Source organism: Schistocerca nitens, chromosome 4 (assembly GCF_023898315.1).
Source record: "Schistocerca nitens isolate TAMUIC-IGC-003100 chromosome 4, iqSchNite1.1, whole genome shotgun sequence".
NCBI classification, from domain to species: Eukaryota; Metazoa; Arthropoda; class Insecta; order Orthoptera; family Acrididae; genus Schistocerca; species Schistocerca nitens.
In genome coordinates this window covers 691,647,758-691,674,547 of record NC_064617.1, presented here as the reverse complement: position 1 = coordinate 691,674,547, position 26,790 = coordinate 691,647,758, and the positions used below count along the sequence as shown (strand labels likewise).

General features: G+C 38.5%; 1 protein-coding gene across 1 annotated transcript in view; it reads right to left on the bottom strand.

Annotated features, from left to right (window-relative positions):
• Window positions 1-26,790, bottom strand: part of LOC126251914 (general transcription and DNA repair factor IIH helicase subunit XPB) — a 106,022-nt gene that overhangs the window by 37,265 nt on the left and 41,967 nt on the right. The window contains exon 9 of the mRNA XM_049952646.1: window positions 9,569-9,675. Within this exon, the coding sequence (XP_049808603.1) occupies window positions 9,569-9,675 (107 nt within the window). The remainder of the gene's footprint in view (window positions 1-9,568; window positions 9,676-26,790) is intronic.

Sequence of the window (26,790 nt, the reverse complement as noted above, 5' to 3'; positions counted from 1 at the left end):
AAGTAAAAAATCTGAAAACTGAAGTTAGTACAGGTAGAGAGAAAATCCATAATGCGTTTAAAGTTGTGCATTCAGATATCAAACATGTAGAAGAAACAGTATCTGATCGTATTTCTCTTGTAGACGATAAAATTGTTAAAGTAGAAAGCAAATTTGAACAAAAGATAGGAATTATTACTGAAAAAATAGATGTAAATAATCAGATAAACAAAAATGAAGTCAAGAGTTTAGAAAGTAGTATTAATGACATCACTAAGAAACTTGAAAGTGTTAGTAGCAATATGGTCACCAATAGTTTGCCGAACAATATTGGCACTTTGTGGTACAATATTCCAGTAAAAAACTTTTCAGATGAGAGCAGTATGCATCCGGTAGATTTCCTGCAGCATTGCAAAGATAACTTTTTTCCAAATATGAATGATAATTTGAAAATTAAATTTGTGAAAAGATTTCTAGAAGGTGAAGCATTGTCATGGGCTAATCATTATTGTACGGAGGGAATGTCTTTTGCAGAGTTCGAGGAGAGGTTCTTAAGTAAATTCTGGTCAGAGACAGAACAAGCAAGAATAAAAAGCGAATTCTTGAATGGACCTGTTTATAAACATGAATTTGGTAGCATGAAGCAATTTTGCAGAAATCAGTTAAGGAAACTCACTCACCTAAGCAAACCTTTTGATGAACTCACTCAAATTGATGCACTCAAAAGGAGGCTACCATGTGAACTACAGTGGGAGTTAGCTTATGGTCCAGATGACACAATAGATCAGTTTTTGAAATATGTTGACAAACTAGACAGAATTATTGAGAAAACGGGTAAACCACCACACCATAGTCAAAACCATTTTCAAAAGACAGGGCATACAAATTGGGGAAACATACAACATGATAAAAAGGAAACACACAATTTTGGAAGTAGTGATTCTCATCAGAGAAATCACCAGTACAACTTCAAGGGATCACAAGGACACAATTTCCATTACAAAGGTCAGTATGGAAATAATCATAACCAATTTGGTAACAGACACTTTGGAAATAAACCAAAGGAGTGGAATAGTCATAATGGTATGGGGAGAACTGAACAGGAGTTAAAAAACTGAATGAGGCTCCATTGGCGGTCCGCAAGGTAGGAGCTACTTATACACAAATGGAAAGGGCCAACCCAAAATGTCTAACTAAACAGAAAGATACCTGTGACATAATGAGTAATTATTTTAAAGAGAAGTGTTATACCATTAATGTAGTATCTGTTACAAATAATATATGTCATACTAATAAACCAGAAACAAAAGGTAAGTTATTTAAAGACACTGATTGCTTAGAAAACTGTGAAGAATTAAACTTAGATTCATTCTATGAGTGGGCTGAGAGGAGCACCTTGCTGGAAAATGGTTGTTCAAATGATCAAAGTGTATTAGGAATTAGGGAACTTATGAAAGAGTCTGGTGGGCTAGGAATGAAAAGAGCACCTAGTAAGGATGATTTAAATGTGTATCTGCATACTGAAGGTAAGAGTGCAGAGGATAGAGATGATAATTTTTGTGATGTTGATTGGGAAGAAAAGGAGATTGAGGATAGTAGTGAAGATAGATGTTTTATTGGTGTAAGTGAGGAGTTGGAAGCTTTAGGGATTACTAATATAAAAGAGGATAGTAATGAAATTAGCGAGGTACACATGAACACACTTGACAATTTCAATGATAAGGATGCCAGAATTTCAGCCAATGAGTTATTTGATCTTAATACATGGAAGAAAAATGAGAAGGAATTGACAGCAGGTAATCTTAACAGCATTAGGGGAGTAGATGATGAAATGTCAGATAGTGAGCAATTTTTGTTTAACTTATGGATTAACAGTAGTGCCATTAAGGATGATGAAAATTTCAGAAAGGTAACACTTGATATATGTGAAACTTTGTATCCAGACTGGTGGCATAGAATTAAATATCACATTGCACAAATGTTAAGAGAGAAATATAAAGGAGAGACACACAATAGCACAAATGAATGTAGTTGGATTAATGAAATATTCAGGAATAGTAATCAGGCCAAAGAAAATGCAATTAGGGTAATAACAGCATACAACTCTGGTAGTAATGATACAGGTAAGGATACTGGAAAGTGATATGGATTCAGTGAAATTGAAGATGACTTATTACATGAGAATATTAACAAAAAATTTGACTTTGATGTAAGCAGTCCGTTTATTGATGTGCAGATAGGATCATGGAAAGGAAAGTGTTTAGTGGACACAGGAAGTCAAGTATCTGGGATATCAGAATCATTAAGTAAAAAACTGGAAAGCATTCATGGGAAAAACTAACACAAAACATATCTTGATATCCGTGTACAACCCATCTTCAAACCCAGCAGAAAGGTACATGAGAGAAATAGGGAGACTTTGTAGGACGTATTGTAGTCACAAACACCCTAGTTGGTCCGACCATGTAAACAACTTCGAGGATATCATGAACAGCTTGCAGCATAGCTCTACTGGGTTTTCACCATATGAAATTATGTTTCATCTCAGACCAGCAAATCTTACTTCTGAATTAATAGACTTTCCACAATGTAGCTTAATATCAATGAAAGAACGTGAAGAGATTGTAAAGAAAACCATGAAGAAACTAGGTGAAGCTAGGAAAACCAGACATAATAGGAAAATAAAGGCTACCACATTCAGAGTAGGTGACCATGTCTTAGTGAAATCCCACGAACGATCAAAGTTACTAACAGCAGAACTCAAGAAGTTCTTTGACATTTACATGGGGCCATTTGAGATTATTGAGAACCCCCATCCAAATGCGTACCGATTAGTATATCCCAAGTCGAGAAAGCTGTTTGGTCTTAGGAATGTTGTTTCTTTGAAGCCGTATATTGAGAAAAGAGCAAACTGAGCCTAAAAACATGCCTTTATCTGGAAAGAATTTTACTGGAAGTAAAGAAAGAAAGAAAAAAAAATGCAGTCACCATACTATGCCATGTAACACATCTCATGCAAAACGATGTTGTATCTAGACTGATTGTCACATAATTCTATTATAAGATTAGATTTCATGATTCCTATGTGTTTTTTAAGTAATTTTACAGTATTTAATGAATTGCAAAATATGTAAACTTGATAAATAAGGGATTTTATTTTACTGATGATGCTAGGAGACAAGACATGTCACCCACCCTCACAGTTTGAGAATAGCAAATCTCCTAAATTTTGAAATCTTGTTCATTCTCTTAAATAGACCATAATGCTTAAAAAAAATTGTATAGTTAATAGAATATATTTTCTTGTATATGCAAGTGTGCTTTTGTTTTACATCATGCTCACCATAACTGTTTTTATTCAGCTCTGTTTATAACCCCATAAAGATACTAAGTTGGCTTATTTTGCCTCTTAATTTTGATATCACATAATTTACAAGGCTCATGAGAGAATACTGTTGTTGAATTGAAATACTTTTGCAAACTCACTGATGATATAGGAGTTAGTACTATGTTTGTTCTAATATGAGAAAATGTTTTAGCTTTAGTATTATTTTATAGTAAATTTCTGGGCAACAAATCGACATATGTATTTATGTTGTGAGACAAAGGAGGAAGTCAATGGTTGATGAAAGAATAAACAGTTTACTACAGTTGTGATAAAAAGTTGTATACAAGCCAAGACAATGATGCAATTTCTGTATCGGACTGACAAGTGGACCAAGGTACACTTGTAAGTCCTGGTGGGCTATTGTAATGTAATTAACTGTCAGAGATAAACTTTATCTCATGCGAAAAGTACGATGCCCACAGTAGAGAGTTAAGGTAACTTCATTATGTTGCCATACAATGTGTTTAATTTATTTATTTATGAATATTTTCTTTTATGATAAATAATGGATTTGTTTGAGATGATAAATGTTGTATATTTATATGTATTTATTTATATGTGTCTTTGGAGTGTATTAAGGTCAGAAGACCAAAGAATCTGGAATGCAGGAATGTCTGCAACTTCCGGGCACATGTTGGCTTGCCCACCACTTCTTTGTCGATATTGGAGGGAGATGGACGTGTTTACGTGACCAGTACAGTATAATGCATTTTTAGGGTATCAATGTTCGAAGTGAAAATATTGTAGTTACTAAATAAAAAGTACGAATAAATATTATTTTTAGCCGAAAGTAATTCGAATCCGGTAGTGTTTATTTCAAACAAGAAGAAAACCCAGGCCATGCTTGTTAGAGTAATGTTTTGCAGACAAAACCCCTAGACAAACGAGATCTGCAGTGTGTAATCTTTCAGCAGCTACTAATAAATAAGCCTTGCTGAAATTGTGCTGGAACTACTCGTATTATTATCAATTACAAACACGTGGTGCGAATGTGGTCCTACCACAATATACCGCGTAAGATTCCACATCATTCAGTTATCAAGAAACGAGATAGGTAACAACCAGTACAATGTTGACATCAAACATAGGTGGTGGTCACGTTAATATGACTGGACTGTGTATCTCATACACCAGGAGGCATAGTTTTGCCATGGATGCCTCTTCCATGCATCTCAACGACACCGAGGGAATGTCTATTCTAGGGGTTTTGTTCGTACTTATTCTACGTCTTACAGTGCTCTGTTGAATTCTTCTCATAGTATCATATTTCCCAACTCACCTTCACCTACACCCTCTTCCCTATATATAATATTGCCTTGAAGTTTGTTTCCTTTGTGTAGCTCTTCTATATATTGCTTCCACTTTTTCGTTCTTTGTTTAGTACTAGCTTGCAAGCTGAGCTCTTAATACACAACACTTGCTTCTCTTTTCTCCAAATGTCTAATTTTTCTATAGGTGGCACGTATTTCACCTAGCTATGCATGATTCTACTTCCTTGCATTTCTCATCTGGCTATTCCTGCTTTGTCATTTTGTACTTCCTGTCAGTCTCACTTTTTAGATATCTGTATTCCCTTTTGCCTGCTTCATTTGTTGCATTTTTATATTATCTTCTTTTGTAAGTTAAATATCAATATCTTCTGTGTAATCCAATGATTTCCACTGGTCCTTGTTCCCCCACCCCCCCCCCCACCCCCCCACCGCCTTGATTATTTCATCTTCTATTGTGCCCCTTTCCCTATTTCAGTCAGTCGCTGTTTAATGCTCCCTTTGAAACTCTAAAAAATTTCTGGTTCTTCCAATTTATCCAGGTCACATCTCCTTAATTTCCTGCAACTTCTTCAGCTTTAGTCTGCAGTTCATAGCAAATATTATTACAGTCAGATTTCACACCTGCCACTGGAAATGTTTTGCAGTTCAAAATCTGATTTCAAAATCTCTATCTCACCATTATGTAACCTATTTGAAACCTCCACCTTTCTAAATCTCTTCTACATACACTGCCTCCTATCATGATTTTTAAACCAGGTGTTAATGATGATTACATTATGCTCTGTGCAAAATTCTACCACGAACATTACACTTTCATTTTTTTTCTTCTCCGGGCCATAGTCTAATAAATTTTTTTTCTTTCTCTTCATTTTCCCTCTATCAATTCCAGTCGACCATAACAATTAAATTTTTATCTCCCTCAATTACTGGAACAATTTCCTTTATCTCGTCATACATTCTTTTAATCTCTTCATCACGTGTGGTGCTAGTTGGCACACAAACTGCGGTGGGTGTTATAGATACTTGGACTATTTTGATGGGTTTGGTATTGTGTCTACTTTGGCTACGATAATGAACTCAATTTGCTGTTCATAGCAGCTTACCCACAATTCTTGTTTCATTATTCACTGTTACACATACCAATGGACTACCCCTACCTGATTTTGTATTTATAGCTCTGTATTTGCTTGACTATAAATCTCATTTTTTCTGCCCCACACCCTTGATAGGTCACAGGTGCACTACACGAAGAACACAGCTACTCGGGTAGCAGAGAACTTGTGGAGTGCAAATGAGTTTTTTTTTTAGGCTAGTTGGCAGTTTGAGGTACACTGGTGAACACTCGCCAGTCGATACGCAGCAAGGCATGTCAGAACCGCATTCAGAGTAAAGACACTTCGACTATCAAAATCTTATCAGTAGATCATCAAAGTATTTCTAAGAAAGTTCTCAGATTCAAACTATTTTGAGGGCTGAGAGCTGGCTGAAACCCAAAGTGGAAAGTTCTGTGTTATTTAGCGAGACATGAATATATATCGAAAAGACAGATTAGAGGCTATAGTAGGGGGAGTGTTCATAGTAGGTGAGGCCTATTGAGTTTGAAACTGAGTGTGACAGTGAAGTTATCTAGTTGTATATAACAGGTCTAGGTGAAACCAAGTTAACTGATGGATGTCTTTACCAGCCACCCAATTCTGCAACTATAGTTCTAGAGTCATTCAAAGGAAGTCTACAGTCACAGCTTGTAAATATCCAGATCATGCAATACCAGTAAGAGGTGACTTTAAATTACCGAGTATAGGCTGGGATGTGTCTGGCTTCATTGCACAGGGTATAGAGAGACAGTTGTGCAAAGTACTTTTGAACAAGTCTCTAGAAAACTGTGATGAGCAACTAGTTTGGCAGCCCACACGCAATACAAAAATCTTAGACCTTGTAGCCACAAATAGGTCAGTCAGTATAGAAACAAGGATTAGTGATCATGTCATTATAGCAGTGGTAATTAAAGTTAATAAGACGATTAAGAAGGCCAGACGAGTGTTTCTGCTAGAAAGAGCAGATAAGCAGTTGTCAATTCACTGTCTAAGTCAAATGTCAACATCACTTAGTTTCAGGAGGATTGGCAATGTTTAAGCAGAATGTAAATCATGGTCTGGAGAATTATGTGTCTCATAAGTGGATTAAGGATGGGAAAAACCAACCACAGTTTAATAATGAGATTCAGAAAATGCTGAGAAAGCAGAGGTTGTTGCAGTCTTGGTTCAAAAGAGAACACACACGAACGACTACAAGCAAAGGTTAGCCGAGATTCGTGCGTGTGATAAGATCTATGATGAAGTAGACAACAATTACCACCATCATACCTTAGCAGAAGATCTGGCAGAGAACTCAAGAAAATTCTGGTCCTATGGTATTGCCAAGTGGTCTAAGGCTTCCATCCAGTCACTTGTTCACCAGTCTAGTGTGGCAGTGGAAGATAGCAAAACAAAGTCCAAAATCAAGAAATTGTTCACACACAAGAATTGTACAAACATACTGCCATTTGAAAATTGAACAGACTCCTGTAGGGGCGATGTAGTAATAAGCATCCTTGTGTAGAGAAACAATGAAAGAGCTGAAAACAAATAAGTCACCTGGTCCAGATGGCATCCCAATTCTGTTTTTCAAGGAGTACTCTACAGCACTGGACCCTTCCCTAGCTTGCATTTATCACAAATCTCTCAGCCAGCACCAAGTCCCAAGTGACTGGAAAAAAGTGCAGGTGACTCCCTGTATATAATAAGGGCAAAAGAACAGATCAGCAAAATTACAGACCAATATCCACAACATCCGTTTTCTGCAGAATCCTTGAACACATTCTCAGTCTGAATATAATACAATTTCTTGCGATTGAGAATCTTATGTCCAGAAATTAGCATGGTTTTAGAAAGGATCACTCAGGGGAAACTCAGCTTGCTCTTTTCTCAAATGACGTACTGTGAACTATGGATAAACGGCAACAGGTAGATTCCGTATTTCTAGATTTCTGGAAAGCATTTGACACGGTGTCCCATTGCAAGCTGTTACAGAAGGTACAAGCATATGGAATCAGTTCACAGACACGTGAGTGGCTCAAATACTTCTTAAGTAATAGAACCCAGTATGTACTACTTGATGGTGAGAGTTCATCAAAAGCAATGGTATCGTCAGAAGTGCCCCACGGAAGTGTGATAGCACTGCTGCTGTTTTCTATATACGTAAATGATTTGGCAGACAGGGTGAGCAGCAATCTGTGGCTGTTTGCTGATGATGCTGTGGTGTACGGTAAGGTGTCGAAGTTGAGTGACTGTAGGAAGATACAAGATGACTCAGGCAAAATTTCTAGTTGGTGTGATGAGTGGCACCTAGCCATAAATGTAGAAAGTTAATGCAGATGAATAGGAAGAACAAACTTATAATTTTCAGGAACAGTATTACTAGTCTCCTGCTTGACACAGCAAAGTCGTTTAAATATCTGGGCATAATGTTGCAAAGTGATATGAAATGGTATGAGCATATGAGAAATGTGGCAGGGAAGGTGAATGGTTGACTTTGGTTTATTAGGAAATTTTAGGAAAGAGAGGCTCACCTGTAAAGGAGACAGCATGTAGGACACTGGTGTGACCTATTCTTGAGTAACGCTTGAGTGTTTTGGCTATGTACCAGGTGGGATTGAAGGAAGATAACAAAGCAATTCAGAGGTGGGCTGCTAGATAAGTTATCGGTAGGTTGAAACAACACGTAAGTGTTATGGAGATGCTTCAGGAACTCAAATGGGAATCCTTGAAGGGAAGGCAATGTTCTTTTTGAGAAACACTCTTAAGAAAATTCAGAGAACTGGCATTTGAAGCAAACTGCCACGAAAGATAAGATACAAGAAATTAGAGCTCATATGGAGGCATATAGATAGTCATTTTTCACTTTGTCTATTTGCAAGTGAGACAGGCAAGGAAATAACTAGTAGTGATACAGAGTACCCTCCACCACACAGCGTACAGTGGGTTGTGAAGTATCTATGTATATACAGATGTTGAGGTAGGAACATGAAAACTTAGTAATGTAATTGCTTAAGAACCCACTAGTGAATTCTCTGATGCAAGCTGGTGACTGTTTTAACTAAACTGTGTTGCAAATACTAGAAAGGTTGGGCAATCATGGTCATTAGAACAATTGATTATTGTATGTTATGACTTTCATTAAGGACTGGACTGAATGAAATGTCTCAGTGTAACTTTTTCTTTGATAGATTTATGCAAAACACTGTATTTACTGTGACACACGGTGTAAATATGAATTGTGTTCTGTGCCGGTTTTGTTTTGAAGACTTTTATAACAATACTCGATCCACTCATAGTATTTCTAAAACTCTGCTTCAACATTGATATAATTTATCTGATAAATTGCCACTGGACTGTTGTTCGATGTGAGAGTCAACCTGATTTATGTGCTACTTTTTCACAAAGTTACAGAACTGGTCATCGTCCGAAAATACGGCATCAATTTCAATAAAAATTGTATGTAAAAGTGAATCCAAAACTGTGAAATTCCATAAATTATTAAAAAATCCACTATTTGTTAAGCTTCTCAGTTTCATGGCTACAGAGGCAAACAAGAAGAAATGACAAAAAATCGATTTGGTTATCTTACAAGTTACACCCCCCCTCCCCCCCATTTCACATACCGCAACATCAGAATGCACACTGTATTCGAATTTCAAAAAAAGATTAAAACTGCATGTTCATCCACAATCTGTACATACATTTCCGTTTATTTTGTTCCCTGCAATTTTTAATCTAATGGAGGTTTGCAATATAAATCACAGTTCAGCTTCTGCTATGCAAATTTTCATAACTGCATGAACAACATGGTATCTTTACCACAAATATTTATGATAGACCTAAGTGTTACTTACCACATGGTAAAACAATAACACCAGACCGAGCTCTACCATTGCCAAACATTTTACGGAGGCTCTTCTCTTGATAAGGGCGTAGGACTGCGGAAGGCTTCAGATCAATGCTGGAAAAAAAAAAAAAAAAAGTGCTAATATATACCATTAACAATGAAAACAAGAACATTACAAAACTGAGAAATAAGTTAGTCATTCACTGCCGCTAAAACACAAATGACTACTTAGCAATACACACAACTACCAATAATGACAAATTATTTACCTGGATTTAAAACTATGTTGGATATAATCAACCAAAATGAGGCTGGAGGGAATAAATCTCTTGATTTCTTTGACCGGTGTGTATGATTCCAGTTATCTGCCAATTTTCACACCTAAAAGGTCAACTGGACAATAAGATTAATAAACCACAGACTGGAATGTTTACTCATTTGGTTTTATTCTGGATTCCACACATAATCTCTGTTCAATGAGATGGCCTTGCATAACCTTACTGAGAGGGCCTTTATGCCTGCAGGGTACCACTCTACTGGTCAAAGTAGGAGACAATGTCTTGCTACATCAGCACCCTCACGTCATTAATGTACTGTTTCCTGCACAGAGCATCCTTCATTGGGCCAGATGGAAACTGGAAGGTGCAATGTCCCTGCTGTGGGGTGCTTGAGGAAGAACTGTCCAATGAAGTTGTATGAACTCTTCTTGGGTGCGCAAACTTACATGAGACCTTGCATTGTCATGGTGTCATGGAGGAGGAGAAGATCATTTGTTGTGACGAACACACTGAAGTCATTTCTACAGTTTCCTAAGGGAAGCACAATACACTTCAAGAGTTGGTCATTGCACCATGAGGGAGGACATCAAACAGAACAATCACTTCAGAGACCCAGAAGATTGTCACCATGGTTTTACTGGATGAGGATATGTGGCTCTGAACTTTTTCTTTGGAGGAGAAGTGGTGTGGTGCCACTCCATGGATTGCTCTTTTGCTTCTGGTTCAAAGTGATGAACCCGAGTTTCATCACCCATGACTAGGTTCGAGAAAAAATTGTTGCAATCAGCCTCATAACATACAAGCAACTCCATACAGGTGGTCCTTTGTGGGTCTTTGTGGTTTTCCGTTAGGTGGTGAGGAACATAGCGAGCACAAACCTTTGAGTACCCCAACTGGTGGACAAGTGTGTCAGCACTACCAACAGGGACACCCAGTTGTGCAGCAGGGTGTTGATTGTGATCCGTCGATCACCTCGGATGAGAGTGACCACACATTCCAACATTGCACGAGTCACAGCTGTGTGCAGTTAGCCGGCATGCAGGAGATTGGACAGGTTTGCGCATCCTTGTTGCAATGATGACCGAAATTCTGCAAGTGCCTATGAATATCTGGAAAGCTCTGGTTTTCCATCAAAAGAAACTCAATGACAGCTCTTTGCTTGGAATGCACCTCCATTACAGATGCCATTTTGGAGTCTATGTATAGCATTGACACCTGTCACAACCTCATGAAACTATAGGGGCTGAAGCAGGAATATTTCATTATGTCCCACAATAAATTCTACATTTTTTCAACCAAAACTGACAAAGAAAATAAATGTGTGGCATTACTTATTGAACACCCTTCATACATAACATACAGTTTTGAAGACAGCATAATTCTGTTCATAATTTTCTGAGACTTTTGTAACAGAGATAGTAACTAACCATGCACATATGGGTATCTCCGCAAAACCAGTTCACAGTTCCAGGTCTCCGTTTTGTGTACATACCAAGATAGACTAATATTTCCAAAATGAACCTTTTATTCTGCAGTAGAACATGCACAATTTTAAAACTTCATGACAGACTGAAACTGTAAAGAAGTTGAGAAAAATTATCCGTGAAACACTAGATCCAGCACATAATTTTAATCTGACAGGAAGTACACTAAAATTTACAGAACATAAAACTTTGCAGCTGATTACTTCATTAAGATCATCTAATATATGTTAATTTGCATACCTTATATTGCACCATTTCGGTAAGAACAAATTTTAAACCTTTCAAATTATACTAAAGAGGGAAGCATGTCAAACTACCTTGGTACACGTGACTGGATGCAAGTAAATTATTTATCCATATACAAAGAACTTACTACATTTAAAATTATAATTTATTCATTTATTTCTGAATAGGCCATATTCCAATAATATTGATCAAAAAACAACTTTTAATGGCAAAATTTTGTTTTTGTGTCAGAACCAATCCAGGCAGAATGCGAAATGGACAAGTAGCAGTTATTTCAGTCAGATAGACAATGTTTTTACCAATTTTTGGTGTGCAGCATTATCAACCTTGCAATGTGTGGATTCTTTTAGTACGATTAGTTCTTTCCTTAGGAAGGTAAGATGGATAGGCAAGGGGGTGGTTTGAAAGGAGTGGCAGGTAACTCAGATCCAAGATGACTAGGACCCACCTGTTGTGAGGATGAGAGTAAATAAAGGTGAAGTGATCTTCATTTCCCTCATCCTCATAACAGGCGTATCTAGCTCATCCTGATGACTGAGTGACCTACTGCTACTTTGTAATCTTCCCTTAGCTGTGCTCTTGCCTTTCTGTGGACTGTGGAAGGAACTAATAGTTTTGAAAGCTAGGATTAGTGTTTTACATTTTATATGTGTATCGCCAGTATGGGAATTTTGCCTCAAGATTAGTACCGACAAGCCACTCTGTCTCTTTGTAAATTTGAAATAAGTATTTAGAATTATTTTGTAGATAAAAATTCTTCCACCTGTGACATTTACTTGAACTATAAAATTACAAGATGTAACTGCTGGTCAGTACTTATGTTCAGTGGGTGAAATTCTTACTACTGCTGACAGTTACATACAAAAGTACAAGGAACTATCCTAGCCTTGGAACTGTTAGCTCCTTCCTCAGGGAGGAAAGGGGAAAACATTGAAGGAGGTTAAAAAGGGAGAATAGATCACTCTGACCCCAAGAAAGTAGACACACACCAGCTGTGAAGAGGAGGAGGGGAGATGGAAATGAAGGTGAGGGCATCAGTGAAAGAGGGAGGGAGAGAGAGAAAGAGAGAGGGAGAGGGAGAGGGAGAGGGAGAGGGAGAGAGAGAGAGAGAGAGAGAGAGAGAGAGAGAGATATATTGGGGGGGGGGGGGGGGGTCCAAGATAGTACATTGAAATATTTGTGAGCACTGTTACCAACTTCAGTCGAGAACTGACAAAAAATGAGTGTGAAGTAAAGATGGAATATTAGAAAGAGAAATGAAATATGTACTTAAATTAAGAACTAAGAGGAAAGGGAGATGGAGAAAAAACCAGAAAGTGAGGCTTTTTGTGGTGGTGATGGTGGTAGTGGTGGTGGTATGGGGAGGACATGAAGAGGAGTACAAAGATGAAAAAGTAAAAAGCACTAAAGAAAATAATCAAACAGGCATAATCAATACATTTATAAAAATCATTGTATGTATGTTCCACAACTCCTAAACCACTTCATCAATTTCAATCAAACTTGGTCTACATATCATTTACTGTCTGGAAACAAGCACTATGGAGTAAGGACCAACTACCTGCCATTGGGGTTGAGGTGAAAAGGGGGGTAGCATAAAAGCACAAGTTATGACTGCCCAGAGCACTTTTAACCAAATTTTATATATACTCATACAGGACTCATTATGTATATAACAATACTGTGGGGGAAATATATCCCCACCAATCCTAGAGGTTGCTGCAAAATGTTAAATTATTTGAGAATAACCAATATTTTTATCAAATTGATAGTTTTCTGAGAGTGAGGTTGAAAATGTGACATACAAGCAAAACTCAGGGACACCTGGAGCAACTTCAACCAATCTGGTACATACACACCTAATTATTTGTATACATGTGGTGTGGGAGTAAATTACCCCTACTACCCCTAGAAATAAGGACGAGGATAAGAAGGTGTTACATGTGAATGTTGCAATGACCTGTTGCTATTTCTTTCATGTATTTAGTTGCCTTGGAATACTTTGAAAGTATGAAGCGAAATTTGTATCTTGTTTGTGCTGTTCAGTGTGGCAATCAGCACTGCAGTGAGCCAATAACTTTGCCTACATGATTTGGGACCAAACATCATGCCAGATGGCTGGCAGACAGTTCTGCTAATAGCCATTTATACAATCAGGCAATTTAGTTGTGCTCATTTCCTGTATAAAATACTGGACAGCGTACAAACATTTGTAGGTAAACAAACTGTGGTTTCACGTGTCACTCTGCCTTTGATACTGCAAGATTTAATTGGGGTGGGGTTGGAGTAGTTGGTAGTGGGTGAGAGAGTGCATGGGGCAGATTTTATGGTGGGATCAACTTCAGGGGACAGGAACCCTGGGTTAGGGATAATGGTCTTTGAATATCAGATGGTATGACATGGATATTACGGAGGCAGAGAGGATATCAGGGAGAAAGGTTCTCATTTCAGAGCTGCAATTGTGAAAGTAAGGGTGAAGTACTATATTGAGGCAATTAAGGCTTGGATGATACAGATGTTTGTTGTGAATGCCTAGTCTGTAGGAAAAGAAGCATTTGACATGGAGTCAGCTATCAAAATGTAGGTACTGTTGCTTGTCGGTTGGTTTTGTATTGACAAGAGGTTTGGATGTGAACTGCAGTGAGGCAGAGGCCACTATTGAGGAAGATGGCTTTGGATTTTGAAAAGGACCAGACGAATATGAGCTGGAAAAGGAGTTTAGCTGTTGCAGGAAGTGAAAGAATTGTTAAACATCAGTCCAGATCACAAAGATGTCATTCACTGACCTGTGCCAAGCCACAGGGTCTTGAGGAATACCTCTCCCACGCAGCCTATGAAAAGGTTGGCGTAGGACAAGGGTTGTATCCTGGTTCCCACAGCAGTTTCTGTGACTTTTTGAATGTTCGGAGCCTTTGTCCACAGGAAGGATGATGGAGTGATCTTCCTTCAGGTTACTGCAGCTCAGCTTGCGTAACGTACGAGTTTTCAGTGACTTTTTCAGAGAGGATAGAGAAGCAATGCTGGAAGTGAGGACTTCTGGAGAAGATGTTTTTAGGGAAGAGGAGGATACTTTTGATATTAGGGTTGGAAGTGTTCTAGGGAGGGTTCGATGTTCACTCTGTTGGTTCTGAGCTGGGATTATGTGGCGAAATAGTATTTCCAATTGAGGTTAAAGTGAATGAGAGGAGATCTTTGACTAGGACAGTGTGATTGAATTTGTGCTTGAAACTGAAGATTAGGCCTTTGGAACGAACGCATTTTGTTCAGTTTATGGCTGGCTTCAATGAGAATTAGATTGATGGGTTAATACAGCTAGGAATTGAAAGGAGGAAGATTTTAAATAGAGACAACAGCTATTGGGAATGGCAGAGTTGATGGAGGCAATGAATTTGTCAAGGGCTAGGTGGGTAATGGCTAAGTACTGAACAGTCTGGAATTTAAGGAGCAATTGACAAAAAGATGAGTTGTAGTCAAAGATGGGAACTTGCAAAGTGAGGCATTTGGGAGTAACACCAATGGTTAAGAAGGACTGGGAAAAAAAAGTGGGACAGTTGTTTGGCTAAGGCGAAAGCATGTTTATGGGAGGAATGTGGGTATGTTGTTGTAAGGTAGGATATGTTATGAGATTGTGAAAAATGAGAGTTGCTTGGGCTGTTGATGATAATAGCTGAAAGAGAAAAAAAGGGTAAGATAAGGGTAAGAGTTTCTGCAGAGGGCAAACTGGACACTGAAATAAGATGCAGAAAATGACTAGTAATTAAATATTCTAGGAGAGCAAGGAAGGACTTCAAGGAAACAAGAGAAGATAGATAAATACAAAAAAGCAGCAGCCAAACAAGCAAAAAAGGTTGACTAATCAGGAAAAATGATGTATTAATGTACTATATTTGCTTCTTACTCTCCCTGTTGCCTCATCCTCAATTTTTGTCTCCCTCGCCTCACAACTCACAGGTTCACTTCATCCTGGAGTCCAAACAATCTACCCTTACTTTCTAACCACCCCCCCCCCCCCCCCCCCCCCCGTTTCTGTGTGAAAGGAACTAATAGTTCCACAAGCTGCAGCCGCTTGTTGTGTCTACTGTTAATACCAAGAATATGGCCTCCTGAAGGTAAACTATGGCCAACTACCTGTGTCATAATTTTAGTCCTTTCATGTGCATAAAATACTTCAGAACTAATCATACATAGCCACTAAAATAGACATGCAAATATGATGAAGGGTTTGATTCGTAAATAATATAAGGAAAAACACATTGCTACTTACTGCAGACAGGCACGACAAAAAGCCACTTGCTATTTAACTTTCAGCCAAAGCCTCCATCAGAAAAGGAATGTTTGCTTGTCCCCCCCACCCCCCATACCCACACATTTATTCACACCAGCAAGCACATCTCACTCACACATGACTGCCATCTCCAGCAGCTCGGACTGGAATGCAAGTGTCATGTAGAACGCAAGCACCAATCTGGATGGGGTGGGAAAGGGTAAGGGATAGCAGGGTACGCATTTAGGGAGAGTAGAATGCTGTCTAGCAGACCATGAAGGACTAGACTACCAACAGGCATAGCACTGGGAGGCCGTGGGGCAGGGATGTGTGAATGGGGGGTGGGGAGCAAAAAAGGAGAGGAGGGGGAAGGAGAAAGATGGGCAGCTGCTTTGGCAGAAGAAGCCACAGAAAGAGGGTAGGAGACAAGAATAGAGAGGTGATAGGACATGGGGGATGGAGATTGTTGAGTGGAGGGTATCGGGATAGTAGGTTACCATAGGTCGAGGCCAGGATAATTTCAGTAGCAGAGAATGTATTTTAAGGATAACTCCCATCTGTCCCTCTGTGCAGTTTAGAAAAGCTGGTGGTAGAGGGGAGGACGCAGATGGCTTGGGTAGTAAAGCAGCCATTGAAATCAAGCCTGTTATATTCAGCTGCATGTTATGTCACACGGTGGTCTACTTTGCTCTTGGCCACAGTTTGGTGGCGCCCATTCATCGTGATGGACAGTTGGTTAGTAGTCATATCAATATAAAAAGCTGTGCAATGATTGCAGCAGAGCTGGTATATGACATGGTGGCTTTCAAATGTGGCCCAGCTGATGTTTCGCTCACACCAACACTGGGAAAATGGCAATCAAAGTTTACAAAAGTTGATAGACCAAGGAAACAAATGGCTGCTTTGTTGATAGCAAAATTGCAACTACAGTGTCTAACAAGTACAGACTTAACAGTATGGCAATTCCGGAGCCTGACAAAGTAACATAATTAGGATCTTCATAGACAAATACACTTGTATGGAAAATATTCTAAGTCCGATGAAGCTGTCTTGAATGACACCTCCATAGGGTCAGAAAAGGACAGATACAGTTTGATGGCAGTGGGAAACAATGACAAATGCTGAATACAGCAGTGTCAGTCTCTATGATGGACTTTGAGGGTATCCTAACACAATGGGGTGTGCAGCACCCATCCGGAGGCTAGGAGAGGCTCTCAAAGCTGGAAGAACTGACCCATGCAGCTTTGGTACTGATCTTTATAGTGGCCAGCGGTGGAATAACCATGGCACTATTTTCTGGTCACCTTTGTGGCAGATGCAAATAGGTCCCTTGGAATTGGCAGCCTCTGCTAGTGCCGGTACCACAGCCTGGTGTCCGTACGTTTCTGCAACAGGGCAAGTTCGCAATGCTGTGGTGTGTCCAAGGTGCCCGAACGGTTGCCGATCACTTTTGTGAAGGTCTCCAGTATAGCACCAGCCTCTGATGGGGTAGCATAAGCCTGTGACAGGACTGGAAGTGCCGGGATTGGGCAGGTCTTGCATCTGGGTTTTCCACAGGAAATGATCCCTGTGGCAAGGGACTGAGATTGGGAGAGGCATGGGGATGAGCTAGGACACTGTGGAGGTTGTGTGGGCAATTGAACCCCACTTTAGGAGGGATGGGAAGGATCTTGAGTAGAATGTCCTTGCAGATATGCTGTCCCCAGGTGGCCAGGATGTATGGGTGGGATTTTTAGGTGTGTAAGGGATGATACCTATCAAAAAGCAGGAAGTGTTAATGGTTGAACAATTTATTGGCACAGAGAGGAGGAGGTCAACATCCAGGAAGATGGCACACTGGCTTGAGGAGGACCAGGACAAGAGAAAGGGAGAAGAAGGTGATAAGGGCGTGAAGGAATTAATATAGGGTGTCTTGGCCCTGAGTCCACATCTAAAGATAGCTTAAATGAATCTCAACCAGACTAGGGGTTTGACATTTTGGGAGGCTGTGAAGATCTCCTTCACATGCTCTATAAAAAGGTTGGCATAGGAAATCGCCATGTGTGTGCCCATGGTTAGGTGGGGGATTTGTTTATATCCTTCCTTCAAAGGAGAAGTAGTTGAGAGTTACGTTACAGCTAGTATGGTGTATGAGGAATGGTGTTCAATAGAGGCAAGACCAAGCACATGAGAGACGTTGATGTATACGGAAATGGTGTCAACAGTGACGAGCAGGGATCCAGGAGGTAAAGGGGTGGGGATGGGGGAGAGTCGGTGAAGGAAGTGGTTGGTATCTTTGATGTGGGAGGCTAGATTACAGGCAACTGGTTTGAGCTGCTGGCCGATGAGAGCTGAAATGCTTTCAATGGGAGCACAATAACCAGCAACAGGATTGTTGGGATGGTGGATTTTGGGAAGCACATAGATGGTGGATGTGTGAGGTATTGTAGGGGAGAGGAGGGAAATGGATTCAGGGGAGAGGTTCTGGGAAGGGCCTAAGGTTTTAAGGGGGAATTGGAGGTTACGTTGGGCCTCTGGTATGGGATTCCCCTGGTAGAATTTATGGACAGAGGCATCAGATAACTGGCAGAGGCCTTCTGTCAGATAGTCAGACTGATGACCTCACAGTTGGGTCCCCCCCCCCCCCTTTTAATCAACCAACCAGATAGCAGATAGTCACTGCAATTTAATAACAGCCTTTGTCTGCAGGTAGGATGATTTGATCAGAATCTGTTTCGAGGTTGTGTGTCGTCCAAAAGAACAGATACCAGGATAATCAAATCATCATTTCAGTGCATATGCACACCGCACTGTAACTCATACAGGAATCAGTGAAATGTTGTGAGTAATGACGATAGTGGGCACAGGGAACTACTTCAGTAGTGTGTGGGTAGGTTGAGAGTTTGGGTCTGGTGGGAGGCTTGTTAGGATAGTCCATGCAGTTGTGATGACCACTGTGTCCAGATGGTGCAGTGGTCTGCACATCTGCCTAGCAAGCAGGAGACCCACATATGAATCCCGGTACAGGTCAAATTTTCAACTTTTCCCATTGATTTACATCAACGTCCACTAACAGGTAATGTCAGTTATCTCTTTGTGTCTTGATCGTTGTATATTCTTTAAGCTCTTCTTTGACCAGTCTTGACAAAAGTTGAAAGGATTAGATGGCATCCACTATTTCAGATTTGGTTTTGAAATTCTGAAACAACTAAGCAGCAGCTCCTCAAAATGTTTCTTTTATGAATTCATCATCTTCAAAGGGTTTTCCCATTTTTATCAATACATGCGAAACATGATAAGAAGCGAGGGTGACAGCAACACTTATCTACTTGTTTTGCGACCAAATTCTGCTGAAAACTTGATTGATTTTTATGTTTCTTGATTTTTTTCTTTTCTCAGTTCAAAGTATAAAGGAAACTTGGCATTTTCACCTAGACGCATGGTTTTGAAATATCTCTCAACATTTGTCTTTTTCACAAATGGTTACAAAAAAATCATGTACCCATTTGGAACGAAAATGATAAATTTTACATTTTTTGATACATAATTCATTTTGCATGAAGTTTTTGCACTACATATTATTTTTCTGGTACAAGGTCACATTTGAAGATTTGTCACAAAATGTCCCTGATGACAAACCACAAACATACAAGTTGTCATGGCGAACTGTGATGACATTCTCGCAAAGCATGTCAGCATGTATGCATGCTCAGTGCTGACAGCACACAAAAACTATTTACAGGGTTCTACCTGCATTCATTCCATGCAGTATTACATCATAGAAGTTGGCACTGCACCATAATGCATGAAAATCAGAGACTTCTCCCGTCACATATGTACCAACAATGCACAAGATAAATGAAATAATGTAACATCAATCGGCACACAGATGGTGGCTGACAGAACTAATGTGAGAGACATGATTAGGTATCATTAACATAGGATTAGAGGTTCAAAACAGATGTTAGTACCAATTTTATGCAAATGTTAGCAAAAAACAAACTTCTGTTGAACGAGCAAGCATTTTCAGTGCCATGAAAAAATCTTATTTAACCATTTTTCTTTTGTGCTCTCAGTACTCACCTGATCTACCAAATAAGCACTTGTGACCTACCAACAGATTGTGATCGACATTTGTCCAACCTCTGCCATAAAGCTATTACAGAAAGGTATATCACATTAAATTCAGATTAATATTCTTTTTAATGTGAGAGAAATGTTTACTTTCCATACATGCACAAGTCTTGCCATGGTCACGAGAGTGTGCCTTTGGGTATCTGTGTGGTTGTGTGTGAGAATGTGTATACTTTTGCTAGAAAAAGAGCTTCTAGTCTCAGAAGCTAGTGCAAATGCTCTTTTCTGTTATGCATTTCTGTGCTCCACACATTGATCTGCTATAGGTGAGTGGTTGTCTTTGCTTTATTTTACATATTGCTCCATCCAGGAATTTCCATTATTGTAATAATAAAGGAATATGTGTACATTAAATATTATTCACATTTAATATCTCTGTTCCATGTCCTGTTATGTATTCTCTTAACACAGTAAGCTGTAGGACTTCCTTGCTTGGGACACAAAGTAATAGATGGAATTTCAAAATTGAATTATAGTGTTTGTGTAGGCTGGCACCTACCCTTTACAGGAGGTGAATGCTGTGTTATATTTTAAGTGTAATTGTTTTAGCATAAAGGATTATTAGGGCTATGTTTAGATTTCAACATGATTTGATGCCAATGAGACAGAAGGATGTATGTTGTAATATAGGTTATTTCTGTTGAACAGCATCAAAAGGAATAGTGCAGCTTAGAAGCTTCATCCAACAACATGATCATTATCATCAGATTCTTGATCCCAGAGATGGTTCATAATGATCACTTTAGATTTTTCTAGGTTAGGAGTCCTGAGACTATGTCCACACGGCCTCATGATGGTAAATAAGAAGCTGCTTCAGAAAATAAATTGTTAAACTGACACATCAGCTGCCAAAGTGTTGTTAGATAAAATGTTTACACCGGTCAGAAGAATGATTTTATTTATTGTTACACTCTCAGTCTGTGAGATGTGGGTGAACAGACCCATTTTAATCACAAATTGGTGTGCAGTATGACTACAAAGAACAGTATACCATCTTCCCTTTTCCTCTGTGCCAGCCAAGTATAAGTGACAAAAATTTCTTCTATGACCAGGATTTGAACCCCCTATCTTCAAGAGAAGTAACACTACATGTGTTTTAAGTATTGTGGTACCTTTGCTTATGGTGACTAGTCATAAGCATTGGAAACTTAAAGGATTATTGGTATTTATTACGCATCACCATACAAGTGGACTTTGAAACAGGATTGATTCCTTGTTGTACATATTATGAAAATATTCAGCAGAGACTGATTATAAATGACATTAGAACAAAATTTAAAAAACTGGTGCTGAATTAGACCAGTTGATAAAATGTGAACCTTCCCCTCTTGATGAATGTTCCTCAAGCACCTTCAGAATTAGTAACATGGTATTTTTTTATGATAAAATGAGAAATTTATTGGAGCTTTCATTTTTATGGTCCACTGCTTCCCTCACAAACCTGTAACATATTACAGTCTTCTTGTCGTGACTGAACAGGTCAAAAGACATTTGCTGTGACAGAATATTAACTGAACTGAACTAAACAAATGTGAGCACTGGAACGTAGCACCTGACAGATATGACAATGTGAACGCTAAGAAAATTTCTTAAACTATGAGAAAAAATGAAATAAAGATATTAAAATCTACACACAGTTTTGTGCAATGCAAGCCAACAATGAGAAATTAGATATATCACCAACATTAAAAATATTTGAATTGAAAATATAGAAAAATTGGCTAGAGGACAAATGTAAGAATGTTGAGGTTTATCTCACTAGGGGTAAGATAGATATTGCCTACTGGAAAGAGGTCTTTGGGGAAAAGAGAACGACTTGCATGAATATCAAGAGCTCAGATGGAAACCCAGTATTAAGCAAAGAAGGGAACACAGAAAGGTGGAAGGAGTATATAGAGGGTCTACACAATGATGATGTTCTTGAGGACAATATTATAGAAATGGAAGAGAATGTAGGTGAAGATGAAATGGGAGATAAGATACTGCGTGAAGAGTTTGACAGAGCACTGAAAGACCTGAGTCAAAACAAAGCCCGGGAGTAGACAACATCCCATTAGAACTGATGACAGCCTTGGGAGAGCCAGGCCAAACAAAACTCTACCATCTAGTGAGCAAGATGTATGAGACAGGTGAAATACCCTCAGACTTCAAGAAGAATATTATAATTCCAATCCCAAAGAAAGCAGGTGTTGACAGATGTCAAAATTACCGAACTATCAGTTTAATAAGTCACAGCTGCAAAATACTAACACGAATTTTTTACAGACGAATGGAAAAACTGGTAGAAGCCGACCTCGGCGAAGATCAATTTGGGTTCCGTAGAAATGTTGAAACACGTGAGGCAATACTGACCCCAAGACTTATCTTAGAAAATAGATTAAGAAAAGGCAAACCTACGTTTCTAGCATTTGTAGACTTAGAGAAAGCTTTTGACAATGTTGAGTGGAATACTCTCTTTCCAATTCTAAAGGTGGCAGGGGTAAAATACAGGGAGCAAAAGGCTATTTACAATTTGTACAGAAACCAGATGGCAGTTATAAGAGTCGAGGGACAAGAAAGGGAATCAGTGGTGGGGAAGGGAGTGACACAGGGTTGTAGCCTCTCCTCGATGTTATTCAATCTGTATATTGAGCAAGCAGTAAAGGAAACAAAAGAAAAATTCGGTGTGGGTATTAAAATCCATGGAGAAGAAATAAAAACTTTGAGGTTCGCTGATGACATTGTAATTCTGTCAGAGACAGCAAAGGACCTGGAAGAGCAGTTGAACAGAATGGACAGTGTCTTGAAAGGAGGATATAAGATAAACATCAACAAAAGCAAAACAAGGATAATGGAATGTACTCGAATTAAATCGGGTGATGCTGCCGGCATTAGATTAGGAAATGAGATACTTAAAGTAGTAAAAGAGCTTTGCTATTTGCGGAGCAAAATAACTGATGATGGTTGAAGTAGAGAGGATATAAAATGTAGGCTGGCAATGGAAAGGAAAGCGTTTCTGAAGAAGAGAAATTTGTTAACATCGAGTACAGATTTAAATGTCAAGGAGTCGTTTCTGAAAGTATTTGTATGGAGTGTAGTCATGTATGGAAGTGAAACATGGATGATAAATAGTTTGGACAAGAAGAGACTAAGCTTTCGAAATGTGGTGCTACAGAAGAATGCTGAAGATTAGATGGGTAGATCACATAACTAATGAAGGTATTGAATAGAATTGGGGAGAAGAGGAGTTTGTGGCACAACTTGACTAGAAGAAGGGATCGGTTGGTAGGACATGTTCTGAGGCATCAAGGGATCACCAATTTAGTATTGGAGAGCAGCGTGGAGGGTAAAAATTGTAGAGGGAGACCAAGAGATGAATACACTAAACAGATTCAGAAGGATGTAGGTTGCAGTAGGTACTGGGAGATGAAGAAGCTTGCACACGATAGAGCAGCATGGAGATCTGCATCAAACCAGTCTCTGGACTGAAGACCACAACTACAACAACATCAACAACACGTTCAGCTAAAAGGTAAGAGTGAAATTAATAATGCAGACAAACTGAAATATCTATATGCAAACTTTGTGCCAAACAGGAATGCATTGCTTATTATTATTTGAACATGAAATTACTCGTTTTTATTGTACCTGGGCAAGTAAATGAAAACTTTTAGTAAAAATGAATAATTTCTATTATTGTTTCTTTCCTTTCTCAGACGTTATGTCTGGTCAAAAATGGAAAGTGACGTGGACCTTGATCAAGTGTAACTTCCTTTTAACTGTACGGTATATGTTATATTGCATTTAGGAACTTTCGGGTCATTGAACATGTATCAATAATTACCGATTTCTATAGTTGTATATATAAGTTTGGATGTAGCTGTATTGCATTGATGTACTGGTGGATATTGTATGGTGTGACTCCTTTAGTTGATAGTATAATTGGTATAATGTCAACTTTATCCTGATGCCACATGTCCTTGACTTCCTCAGCCAGTTGGATGTATTTTTCAATTTTTTCTCCTGTTTTCTTTTGTGTATTTGTTGTATTGGGTATGGATATTTCGATTAGTTGTGTTAATTTCTTCTTTTTATTTGTGAGTATGATGTCAGGTTTGTTATGTGGTGTTGTTTTATCTGTTATAATGGTTCTGTTCCAGTATAATTTGTATTCATCATTCTCCAGTACATTTTGTGGTGCATACTTGTATGTGGGAACGTGTTGTTTTATAAGTTTATGTTGTAAGGCAAGCTGTTGATGTATTATTTGTGCTACACTGTCATGTCTTCTGGGGTATTCTGTATTTGCTAGTATTGTACATCTGCTTGTGATGTGATCTACTGTTTCTATTTGTTGTTTGCAAAGTCTGCATTTATCTGTTGTGGTATTGGGATCTTTAATAATATGCTTGCTGTAATATCTGGTGTTTATTGTTTGATCCTGTATTGCAATCATGAATCCTTCCGTCTCACTGTATATATTGCCTTTTCTTAGCCATGTGTTGGATGCGTCTTGATCGATGTGTGGCTGTGTTAGATGATACGGGTGCTTGCCATGTAGTGTTTTCTTTTTCCAATTTACTTTCTTCGTATCTGTTGATGTTATGTGATCTGAAGGTTTGTAGAGGTGGTTATGAAATTGTAGTGGTGTAGCCGATGTATTTATATGAGTGATTGCTTTGTGTATTTTGTTAATTTCTGCTCATTCTATAAAGAATTTTCTTAAATTGTCTACCTGTCCATAATGTAGGTTTTTTATGTCTATAAATTCCCTTCCTTCTTTCTTTCTTTCTGCTTAATGTGAATCTTTCTGTTGCTGAATGTATGTGATGTAGTCTATATTTGTGGCATTGTGATCGTGTAAGTGTATTGAGTGCTTCTAGGTCTGTGTTAATCCATTTCACTACACCAAATGAGTAGGTCAATATTGGTATAGCATAAGTATTTATAGCTTTTGTCTTGTTTCTTGCTGTCAATTCTGTTTTCAGTATTTTTGTTAGTCTTTGTCTATATTTTTCTTTTAGTTCTTCTTTAATATTTGTATTATCTATTCCTATTTTTTGTCTGTATCCTAGATATTTGTAGGCATCTGTTTTTTCCATCGCTTCTATGCAGTCGCTGTGGTTATTCAATATGTAATCTTCCTGTTTAGTGTGTTTTCCCTTGACTATGCTATTTTTCTTACATTTGTCTGTTCCAAAAGCCATATTTATATCATTGCTGAATACTTCTGTTATCTTTAGTAATTGGTTGAGTTGTTGATTTGTAGCTGCCAGTAGTTTTAGATCATCCATGTACAGCAAATTTGTGATTTTGTGTGGGTATGTTCCAGTAATATTGTATCCATAATTTGTATTATTTAGCATGTTGGATAGTGGGTTCAGACCAAGACAGAACCAGAAAGGACTTAATGAGTCTCCTTGGTATATTACACGCTTAATCTGTATTGGCTGTGATGTGATATTATTTGAATTTGTTTGGATATTAAGTGTGGTTTTCCAATTTTTCATTACTATGTTTAGGAACTGTATCAATTTAGGATATACTTTGTATATTTTCAATATTTGTAATAACCATGAGTGGGGTACACTATCAAAAGCTTTTTGGTAATCAATGTATGCGTAGTGTAGCGACCTTTGTTTAGTTTTAGCTTGATATGTCACCTCTGCATCTATTATCAGTTGCTCTTTACATCCTCGTGCTCCTTTGCAACAGTCTTTTTGTTCTTCATTTATAATTTTGTTCTGTGTTGGATGTGTCATTAATTTCTGTGTAATGACTGAAGTTAATATTTTGTATATTGTTGGTAGGCATGTTATGGGGCGATATTTTGCTGGGTTTGCTGTGTCTGCTTGATCTTTAGGTTTCAGATAAGTTATTCCATGTGTGAGTGTATTAGGGAATGTGTATTGGTCTGCAATGTAACTGTTAAATAATTTATCTAAAAACAAAGATGATGTGACTTACCAAACGAAAGCCCTGGCACGTCGATACACACACAAACAAACACAAACATACACACAAAATACAAGCTTTCGCAACAAACTGTTGCCTCATCAGGAAAGAGGGAAGGAGAGGGAAAGACGAAAGGATGTGGGTTTTAAGGGAGAGGGTAAGGAGTCATTCCAATCCCGGGAGCGGAAAGACTTACCTTACACACACACACACACACACACACACACACACACACACACATATCCATCCACACCCACATCCTTTCGTCTTTCCCTCTCCTTCCCTCTTTCCTGATGAGGCAACAGTTTGTTGCGAAAGCTTGTATTTTGTGTGTATGTTTGTGTTTGTTTGTGTGTCTATCGACGTGCCAGGGCTTTCGTTTGGTAAGTCACATCATCTTTGTTTTTAGATATATTTTTTCCCACGTGGAATGTTTCCTTCTATTATATTCATATCATTGTTAAATAATTTAGTTAGATGTGAATGTGTTGAGGTGAACAACTTTAGCCAGAAATTTGCTATTTTATCTTTTCCAGGGGCTTTCCAATTGTGAGTAGAGTTAATTGCTTGGGTAACTTCATGTTGCAAAATTATCACTTCAGGCATTTGTGGTATCGTCTTGTATATCTGTTTCTGCTTGTATCCACCGTGCATGCCTGTTATGTTGTACCGGGTTTGACCATATGTTGCTTCAGAAGTGTTCCATGTCTGTTATGTTTTGTGGATTGTCTATTTGAATGTGTGTGTTATCTATTGTCTGGTAAAATTTCTTTTGGTTTGTGTTGAATTTTTGGTTTTGTTTCCTTCTATTTTCACTTTTTTTGTATCTTCTACGTCGTTTGGCCAATGCTTGTAATTTCTGCTTCTCTTCATCTAATTGCTCTATCGCTTCTTGTTGTGAGATTTTACC